The sequence below is a fragment of the Artemia sp. Qi Xiang Cuo genome, chromosome 5 (genome assembly GCF_049724085.1).
Source record: "Artemia sp. Qi Xiang Cuo chromosome 5, ASM4972408v1, whole genome shotgun sequence".
NCBI classification, from domain to species: domain Eukaryota; kingdom Metazoa; phylum Arthropoda; class Branchiopoda; order Anostraca; family Artemiidae; genus Artemia; species Artemia sp. Qi Xiang Cuo.
The window spans coordinates 39,383,097-39,394,126 of record NC_142798.1 but is presented as its reverse complement, the minus strand read 5'-3'; the positions used below and the strand labels follow the sequence as shown (position 1 = coordinate 39,394,126).

General features: G+C 36.3%; 1 protein-coding gene across 4 annotated transcripts in view; it reads left to right on the top strand.

Annotated features, from left to right (window-relative positions):
* The first annotated feature begins 1,579 nt into the window (after positions 1-1,579).
* Positions 1,580-11,030, top strand: part of Rbcn-3B (WD repeat-containing protein Rbcn-3B) — a 289,137-nt gene continuing 279,686 nt past the window's right edge. For 3 of the 4 annotated variants that reach the window (XM_089089568.1, XM_089089567.1, XM_089089565.1), the window contains exons 1-2: positions 1,580-1,615; positions 8,956-9,140. In XM_089089568.1, the coding sequence (XP_088945694.1) occupies positions 8,970-9,140 (171 nt within the window). In that variant the 5' untranslated portion in view covers positions 1,580-1,615; positions 8,956-8,969. Of the gene's footprint in view, positions 1,621-8,955; positions 9,141-11,030 lie in introns of all 4 variants that reach the window. The other variant, XM_089089566.1, reaches the window with a different exon arrangement.

The window sequence follows — 11,030 nt, the reverse complement described above, 5'->3', positions numbered from 1 at the left end:
CTTCACACATGAAATTGCTTTCAACTGTGGTTTTGTTATCACCAGAGCACTGTCTGAGTCAGACTCGTTGCAGTTTTGATAACCTACCTTTGTCTCTTCTTGTGCCAGTGCCAGATAAAAACTTGCGGAAAGTGGAACTAATAGAAGATCAGTGGAGAAGACTGCTGTCTATCGACTGGACACTGGTGGTTGAGAAAAGTGAATCTCTCAATTCTGAACAATTTTGGGTCGCTGTGTACAATTACACAAATGCAGGGGGAGAATATTGTTTTAGAGAACTCGCCGCCTCTGTACTCAATATTTTGGCACTACCAGTGTCGAACGCGTTTGTTGAACGGGTTTTTAGTATAATGAACTGCGTTAAGACAAAAGTTAGGAATAGAATGGGCCTGAAGCTGCTTTCGGCGATATTATTGATTAGAGGGTGCCTTCATGGGGATGAAAAATGTTGTCAAAATTTCATCCCTTCGAAAGCAATGTTTCAAAGGTTCGACAGCTCTATGTATAAGTGCGAAAAAAGTAATGCTGAAACTGAAGATGAAGACATCGCGGTTTTTGAACTGTTAGATGAGTTTTTTGAGGAGTGATAACCCACAGTTGTGTATTTTTTCTGTGGTGCATTTGTTGCTGGATAATATTTTGCTTCTAATTATTTAGACTCAGGGCGTATTTTTCGCTATCATCGGACTCGCGTTAATGATTACGGCTGGACTTCCACCAACTGTCTTCAGTGCAAAAGAATAGAGCCTCATGGCTAGAATAGAGCCTCATGTATTGGATGTCCTTGTATTTCGTAAGTTTTAACCCAGATTAACAATAAAACTTTCTGTAATTGTGGTTTCAGTCTGATTTTCTTTTATTCTAGGTTTTAAAATATCGGATAAAGATTGAATGCCTAACAATGCATAATAATTAAGTATATACCCTCCATAGATTAAATGGGATGATAGAGTGAAGTTGAAACTTAAAACGAACAAAGTTATCACCCCTCTAATTGTGCCGTCATAAATTGACTAACGCTTTACTGAAAGCAAAAAAAATGGAATAAAGGTTGTTCTCTCACTGCTAGAAAAAAACAGCCACTTAGTGGGCTGTACGTATTATCGATTATCGCCTCTGAGCCTCTGGAGCATATTTATCCGTTAAATTCGCCAGTGATATGCTATAAACTTGGAACAAAACAGTGCAGATGTGAATTTTCTTTTTGTTACTAGGTATTCTTTTAAGCTCACATAACATTGTTTTTCAATGATATCATTGTATGTATAAAATAAACCAAGTGTCTAAAGAATACATTGCCTTTTTGTTTTCAGGGAAGCACTTGTCAATTTTACGACGTCATACGTAGAAGATTTGTTATTTTTGTTCGCTCACAGAGCTCTTTTTTGCTTTTGACCTATCCTTAAGTTTAGGTTATCTGATATGCCAATTGTATCTCTCCTCGTTTTACCCATAACAGCGCTATAATAGGGTTATAATAGCGTTCGCTATTTTTGGGCTACTTTGGGCTATTTTTGGGCTAATGATTGCTCCTCTTTGGGCTATACGTTATGCCAAAAACCTGGCAACACTGAGATCAAGCATAGGCTACAGCAAAAGAGGCAACACATTCCTTGTATTGTATTGTGTTTTTTTTTAGATGATAGTGTTTTATCATCTTAGTAAAATTTTTGATAAGGTTAAATTGTACTTTTGGCTATCTTGGAAAGGGGTTGGTAAATTTCTACCAAATCATATTATTGACTTAGGCTACGCATAAAGTGAATAGGCCTATAGCCTACCACTCAATCCATTTTTTTTTATGCTGATTACGAATATAATAATCATTTCGGTAAAATTCTACTTTAGCTACTTTAGGCTATCTCGGAAAGAAGTTTGGTTAGGAAAATGAAACTTTCAGGGATAGATCTACAGGCTTAAGTATGTCCCGGGAAGGTATTTTGAAGTACCTACCTCCGCTCCTTTCTCTAGAGGGCCCTGACCTTTGATGACCTTTAAAAATCAGTGTGTTATAAAAGTGAAACTTGTAAAATAGATCTTATGCTTAAAATGAAGTACAACAAAATTGTTTTCAGCCTCACAACTTTGCTCAATCCTGATTTATAGAGTTTTAAAGATATGCAAATACATTTCCTAAATTTTCAAAATTAACCTTGATATGGCTTAAAATACTACTCAAATAACAGAAATTGCATTTTCAGAACTAAAGCCAGAGAAAAAGAATCTTATAACTGAAAATTAAAGGTAAAATGTTGTTTTGTCAAAATATCAATTTCACTAGGCAAATTTCAGGATCCTCTGGAGGGAGAAGGAGAGGAGATAAGTACTTCAAAATACCTTCCCAGGACATATTTTAGCCTGTAGACCCATCTCTGAAAGTTTCATTTTCCTAACCTCACCCCTTTCCAAGATAGGTAAAAGTAACTAAAGTAGAATTTTACCATCATTTCTATCGGAATTGAATTTCAGCTTCCCCCTATATATGCCAATTCAGGGTATATATTTCCACATTAGGGGTGGGGGTGGGGGGGGGGGTGAAGTTTAAACTTACCTTCCATTTACATCAAAAAAAATTTGCCCCCCCCCTAATGTAGAAATATACCCGGGTTTGGCATATATAGGGGGGGGGGGCTGAAATTCATTTCTGATAGAAATGATTATTATATTTGTAATCAGCATAAAAAAGGCATAGAGTGGTAGGCTATATTCATTTTATGAGTAGCCTAAGTCAATAATATTATTTGGTAGAAATTTACCAAGGGGTTAGGATAGGAAAATGAAACTTTCAGAAAAAGGTCTACAGTCTAAAGTATGTCCTGGGAAGTTAGTTTGAAGTACCTATCTTTACTCCTTCTCCCTCTAGAGGGTACTGAAATTTGCCTACAGGACAGATCTATAACTATTGAAATTTAGACAAAACAACATTTTACCTTGATTTTCAATTATCAGTTTCTTTTTCTCTGATTCTAGTTCTGAAAATGCAATTTCTGTTATTTGAGTTGAATTTTAAGATAAAATTCTACTTTAGCTACTTTTGGCTATCTTGCAAAGGGATTAGGTTAGGAAAATAAAACTTTCATCCTTTCAGGGATGGGTCTACAGCATGGGCATAGGCAGCATATTGTCTAGGGGGGGAGGCAGTCAATAGTGTGATGAAGTGCCTTTTATCAACTGCTTTTTCAGCCATATCTAATGTAAATTTGAAGGTCTAGGGGGGGGGCAGGTGCCTCCCCTCCCTACGCCCATGGTCTACAGGCTGAAGTTTGCCCTGGGAAGGTTTTATGAAGTATCAACCTAATTTGAAGTAGCTACCTCCACTCCTCCCTGTAGAGGGTCTTGACATTTGTTGACCTTTAAAAATCTGTGTGTTATAAAAGTGAAACCATGCAAAATAGATCCTCTGCTTAAATGAAGTACAACAAAATTGTTTCCAGCCTTACAAATCTGCTGATTCCCAATTTATAAGGTTTTAAAGATATGCAAATACATTTCCTAAATTTTGAAAAAACAACATTGATGTGGCTTAAAATTCTACTCAAATAACAGGAATTGCATTTTCAGAACTAAACCCAGAGAAAAAAAACTGATAACAGAGAATTAAGGTAAAATGTAGTTTGTCAAAATTTCAATAGGTATAGACTTGTCATGTAGGCAAATTTCAGGACCCTCTAGAGGGAGAAGGCATTGAGATATGGGTATAAATTTAGAGTTGGTACTGCTGACAAGGAGACATGTTAAGAAAACAATTCTTACTTTAAAATATGTATAATGATCCTAGTTAACATATTATCCAAGGGGAGAACCTTTATCATCAAGTCTTTCCTGTAAAGATCCTTCTTTTTCTAACTTGAGAGAAAAAGCTTACAATAAACCTCCATGCAAACAAAATGCGTTAATCCTTTTAAAACTGCCGCTAAGAATTGCCAAATAAGTTGTTCTGTAGGTAGCATTCATCCTGGTCATTGTTCATACCATTTATTTTTTATGAACAGTGGCAAAAATACCATTTTTTTTTTTTAATTAGCAGGTTAGGTTTGGTTGCATTAATATTTTGTATTTTTGCCACTGCTCAATAAAAAAAAAAAACAGAATTAACAATTACAAGGATGAATGAACACTATATAACGAGAAAATTATTTGCTAATTATTATAGGCAGTTATAAAGGGATTAATATATTTTGTAAGCATGGAGTTTTATTGTTGAGTTTTTCTTTTAAGTTGAACAAGAAAGATTTTTATAGGAAAGACTTGATGATAAATGTTCTCCCCTTAGATAATATGTTAACTAGGATCATTATACATATTTCAAAGTAAGAATTGTTTTCTTAACATGTCTCCTTGTCAACACTACCAATTCGAAATTTATACCAAAATATGTAGGCTACTTCAAAATTCCTTCCCAGGACATACTTTAGCCTGTAGACCCATCCCTGAAAGTTTCATTTTTCTAACTTTGCCCCTTTCCAAGATAGCCAAAAATAGCTGTAAATTTGCAGAATAATGGCTCTCAAGAAGGAGACATGGTATCAGTCTACAAATAGGATTATTGAGAAGGAAGGAAATGGCAAATTTGCAGTTTTTGACATAATTTAGCTAGGATGAAAGTGAAAATATCACTTGATGGCCTTTTTGTGCTTTTTAATAATTCAATAATTGCTTATGGGGGAAATAATGGTATTTTTCAATTAGCTTGGTACCCATGCAAGAAGTCCAGTTTGGTTAATGCTAACGAAATAAAACAAAATATAATGAAAATATAATAGTTCAGAAACAAATTTGGGCTATATATTTGCACATTAGGGGGCCAGGGGTAAAGCATAGCATATATAATAATAATAATAATAATAATATATTGAAAACCCGTCGTATACAATAAATGTACAGTGACAGAGTATACAAAAATGCAAAAAGAGGAAACAAAAAGATAATATACAAAAAAAAAAAAAAAATAACAACAAAAGCAACAACTTCTTAAATAGTACAAAAAGTGGAAACAGAAAGATAACATACTCAAAGATTACAACAGAAACAACAACTTCTTCAAAAATAGCAACAAGGACAAAAAAAAAGGGAAACAAGAGGGTAATTTAAACAAGCAAACTTGCCCACTTGTGCTTTAGAATTGCTGGTTTTGTTTTTTGCTGGCTAATAAGTGTCTCAACAGCTAGATTTAGGTCCGCTAGGCTGTAGCGCTGAATCAGAAAACTATTTTTTGTCCAAGGTGGCAATTTTAGTAGGTACTTTGCAAAACGGAAAAATAAAGAGCAGATTTTAGACTTTTCACGGTTTGCCAATAATTTCCAGAAAGGGGTCACATATAATATATGTGGCAGAGCAGTAGCGTTGTAAATACTTGCCAGTAGTGGACGGTTAAATCTCAGAGTGGATTTAACAATCAAAACATAGGAGCTGGAAATTTGCCGTTCAAGATGTGAGATCAGGAGGGAGCGGCTATGCTGTAATGAGGTACCTATTGGCAGCCCAAGATATACTATTTTATCAACTGGTTTTACTGAGCAATCACCTAGTGTGACATTAGTAGGAGGGTCATTCTTCCAATTGTAAAGCAAGACTTCCAACTTTTGGGAGTTAAATCTCAGACCAACTTTCTTGTAGTTGGACTGCAGACATGAGAATATTTCTGAAAGGCGGTTAACCATCGGGCTGAGATTCAGCATGTCATCAGCATAGCATACTAGGGAGATGTCAATGGAACTGAGAATGCATGATGAAGGACAGCTGTCTTGAGGCTCAATAATGTAGTTGTTGAAGAAATTGGGGGATAAAACTGCCCCCTGACGGGCACCTTCATGGACTGGTATCAAAGCTGACCATGGGGCTGGTGGAAGGCCTTTATTGGGAGGGAGCTTGAGTTGCACGCAAAGGCGAGAATAAAGATCATGGAAAGCCCTGATGATATTTGAGTTCACTCCTCTTTTAGCTGAGTTTAGCAACATAAGCTCATAAATCAATGAATCAAATGCTCTCTGCATATATTAAATACATAACTATTCTTTATAAGGAACTTGTGCATCCTAAGCTTGAAGTTGGAATGTCACTTAGCTCTCCATACTTTAAAAAAGATATAAAAGCTCTTGAAGATGTCCAGAGACATGCCACTAAAGTGATATCTGGCATGCAAGAGCTTTCCTATCCTGTAAGACTGTCAAAGTTGAAAATAGAGGGGATGCCATTTTAGCCTTTAAGTTATTGAGAGCTAATATTCTCCCAGCATTATTCCCTGCTGTTAGCACCAATTCAAGAACTAGAGGTCATCAACTGAAACTTGTCAAGCAGTCTACAACATCTAGAGTCTGTACTCAATTCTTATCAACACGTATTGTCAACAATTGGAACAAATTATCTAATGAAACTGTTACTGCTGAATCCATTGATGTTTTTAAATGAAGGCTAGATGCTGAGTGGTCCTCCAAAGAGTGTAAATTTAATTGGGATGCTATAGAAGATGGAGCAGCACCTGGTCACCAGTGATTCTTGCATACAATTAATCATCATTCCAGCGCTGTACAAGGAGAAATCCTTAGATTGCTCCTAGCTGCAATTTAAGGTATAACCTAACCTAGGTACCCCCCCTCCTAAACCTAAAAAAACAATAGTTTAAATATTGTAAATACAATGACAAACCACAGTTTGCAATCCAATTCTCCATTGACAGATACATGTTTGACTAGTTTCCTTTAGCATCTTCCCTATGCAATATATTGCATGGGTACCATCTAATTGAAAAGTACCAAAATTACATTTTGTACCCTTCAAGGGCTCAATACAGCCCATAGAAACTAAAAGTTGTAAATTTGCTGTCTACAACATAATTTAACTAGGATGAAAGTGAATATATCACTTGATGCCTTTTCAGCATCAAGGATCCAGTGAAAAAAATTTGCCGATTGCAGCTGATTCAGCAATAGCAATTATTGTTTTCCTTAGTCTCATTAGTAAAATATTATTTGAGAACAGATTTGTGGCAATTTTTAAACAGAACCTAAACCCCTTGAGAATGACATCAAAGCAAACTGATGTCATCACAGCAAACTTCACTTTACCCCCAAACCCCCTTCCATTGTGCATAGATGTAGGCCTATGCCTATCCTAAATTATATATTTCCCATGTATTTTTTCTTTCTTGTTTTCTCAAAATTGATACAATTCACAAGTATTAAATTGAAATAAAAGAGTAACATAGGCCTATGGCAAAATGCATGGAAAATATATTATTTAGGTTGGGCCATGTATATATTAGCACATTAAGGGGAGGGGGTCTTGTATGCCAATAAGCTGAATTTTAGGTGGGGGGGGGGGCTTACCGGGTCTAATTGACACTTCCAATGCTTTATAGGCCAAATAGAAATCTCATTGGAAATTAAAAGTTCTAGTGCCCTTTTTAAGTGACCTAAAACATTGGAGGGCAATTAGCCCTCTTCCCTTGCCCCTTTTTCCCCAATCAAAATTTGGGATCTTCCAGCATTCTCTGAGATGCTCCCTTACTATGTAGCTGCAGGCCACAACCTGTATACAAAATCGGTGAGAATTTCTTCAGCAAATGGAAGAGCTGAAAAAAAGTAACCAGAAGCTGTAGGCCTATAAAGACGTCGTGGATGGGATGTTTGTCATTTGAAGAAGCTATAGATTTTGGGCTGGGCTCTCTCCCGACTTAGTAATTGAGCAAGTACTACTGAGGTTGCTGAAAACAAGCATGGGACTCACGAGAGGAAATGGAATGAGTGAGAACAAACGCCCCGTTTGTTTGGGATAGGAAAGCAGGCTGTCCTGCCATTCCTGAAAAGCCATGAAAAATTTAGGAATAATTGTGAAGTATTCCTTAATCCGCGCTCTATGAAGGACGAAGACCAGCAAGCCGGTGAAGATATTTTGCTGTGTTTCTAAAAGGCTAAGAAAGGAAAGGGTCTCAAGCAAAGCTAGGTACAGGGGTTTTCTTAAAAAACTGAACAGCTCAAAGACATCAACTTTTTTGAACCCAGAGAGACTTTCACCAACTCCATCAACTGTGAAATTTCATTCTTATAGTCTTCTATCAGGTAATGGAATGGCGTAATACTGCGTCAGAACTCGACCCCAAAGACTGGGGTTGGCGATTACGTGACGGACGCCTCACTCCGATCATGACAGACATCGGACCTACTCTGCCTCATCTGCTAAATGTGATTCGTTGCAGCTACTTGCGTTCAAACTGTGACAGTTCACACTGTAGTTGCCAAAAAAAATGGATTGCCCTGCACACTTGCTTGCAAAGACTGCCAAGGGATTGTGCATTCCAATAAATATGTTTTTGTTGATAACGATGAAGAAGACGATGTTTAGTACAAATCCTTGATCTTATCCTTTTTAGTTCAATCAAAACCTTAATTATCTATTGCTATGATTACCAAAGCTACCTGATTTGTTTCATTTTTTACATTTAGTTTTGTCTAATGTTTTTATTATATAGTCGAAGTAAATCTGCCCTCGTATTTCGAAGGTCCGATGCATTGTCTCCCCTATGGTGAAAACACTGCAGAAAAGCAAGATACAAATCTAATACCATATTTTTTGAAATTATCGAGTCAAAAAACCTTCGGGGCAACATTTTGACCAGCCATATCTCACAACTCTCGAGGATACTGTTTTCCCCCTCCCCCTTCCCTCCCAAATCAAACCAAGTCCAGCGATAAAACAATATAACTTTCTTTTTTCAAGTTCTCCGTGCAGAAAAAGAGCAGACGTGAAATTCAAGCACAGAATAAATCTGCCCCTGAATTTTTCCGATTTTCCCCCTTTCCCCCTGTGTTTTACCCTGTTCCGCAAAGGAGATTTTCGGGGACTTTTGATATGTTGTACATAATTTTTTTCTCTACAATACGGTGTAAAAATCTTGTATATTGCAATTTTGCCCCAGAGTTTTGTAGATTTACTGGACTAAATTGTTTGTTTTTCCAGTTTTAGTTATTAAAATGGCTCGTAGTGTTTCACAAAGCGTCGTTGTTCCACTCGTATTATGGGGGAAAAGTCCACCGATGCATAGTATTTCGTCGATTCTCGTATCAAGAAATCATTCTACCATTGTCACTGGAACTAGTCACGGGCAGATCTGTCTCTGGGATTTTGACTTATCTTCTCTCGAGGTAGGTGTTCAATACTCTGATCAAAGATAGTAATATATAAGCCAAAATGGAACATCTTTTCTCTCTGTATGTGAACACTATTTATTTTTTTTACATGAAATACTAGCATTACCTAACTAACCTTAGGCTATTTCCATTGACAAGCCGAGTTGCAAATTATTAATCTGTATTGTAAATTGAAAATGCTGTTCCTATGTTGTTGTACTGATGATCTCTATGAGATAAATTCTGTTCAAGTAGCAATTGACATTGTAAGTTCAAAAATTAGATTGCGAATCTGGCGATTTTGTTGGAAATTAAATAAAAAAGACAAGTTTTTTGAACTGAAAGTAAGGAGCGACGTTAAAACTTAAAACGAACAGAAGTTATTCCATATATGAAAGGGGCTGTCCCCTCCTCAATGCCTCGCTCTTTACGCTAAAGTTTTTTATTGTTTAAAAAAATGGAGTTGTGGGAAAGTCATACTTTAGCGTAAAGAGCGAGGTGCTGAGAAGGGGACAGTCCCTTTCATATACAGAATAATTTCTGTTCGTTTTAAGTTTTAACGTCGTCCCTTACTTTCAGTTTAAAAAACTTGTTTTTTTTTATCTAATTTTTGAACGTTTTTGAATAAATGCAGGTTTTGATTTTGGCTCACCGTACATGAATAATCAACTCCAAATTTGCATATTAATTTTACTTTTATTTGGTTAGATGGCTTTCTCGAACGTTGTTTAATTTTATTTACGAACACTTTTATTAGTAATAAATTTATGTAACTTACGAATTAACTTAGGTAACGAATTTCTATATTCATATATTTTTAATACGTATATTAGGGGGTTCACCTCGTAGTCAATACCTTGCTCTTTATGCTAAAGTTCGAATTTTGTTCCAATTCTTTAAAAATTACCCCTTAATCACAAAGGCCGTTCATCAGAATAAATAGCTCTTATGAAAATACTAAAAAATCTTTGGCTTAAAGAGTGAGGTATTGACTAGAGGGCAAACCCAATCATATACGTAATATTTTCTGTTCGTTTTAAGTTTTGATGTTGCTCCTTACTTTCAGTTGAAAAACTTTATTTTTGTTTAATTTCTGATCTTTTTTTTAAATAATGCTGGGAAATCCGGCGCCCCCTTCATAGCAATGTCCCTTCCCATATGAAAACTTCCTCCATGTAAATATCCTCCCACATAACCCCTGACCCCCCCCCCACTACCTGAAAAAATCCCCCTGAAAACGTCTGTATACTTCCCAATAACCAATACTATATGTTAACATTGGGTAAAGTTCATAACTTTCAGCCCTCCCCCGGAGACTTTGGGGGATTAAGTCATCCTAAAAGAGATAGTTATCATATTTTCGACCATGCTGAACAAATGGCTATCTCAAAATTTTCATCAGGTGACTTTGGGAAAAAATGAGCGTGGGAGGGGGCCTACGTGCCCTCCATTTTTTTTGGTCACTTAAAAAGGGCACTAGAACTTTTAATTTCCGTTCCAATGAGCCCTCTCATGATATTTTAAGACAACTGGGTCGATACGATCACCCCTGGAAAAAAAAAATATATACAAAATAAAAACGCATCCGTGATCTTTCTTCTGGCAAAAATACAAAATTCCACATTTTTGCAGATAAGAGCTTGAAACCTCTACAGCAGGGTTCTCTGATACGCCGAATCTGAAGGTGTGATTTTCATTAAGGTTTTATAACTTTTAGGGGGTCTTTCCCCCTTTTTTCGAAAATCAGCCAAATTTTCTCAGGCGCGTAACTTTTGATGGGTAGGACTAAACTTGATGGAACTTATATATTTGAAATCAACGTTAAAATCTGATTCTTTTGATGTATCTATCGGTATCAAACTCCCGTTTTTAGAGTTTCGGTTACTATTGAGCCAGGTCGCTCCT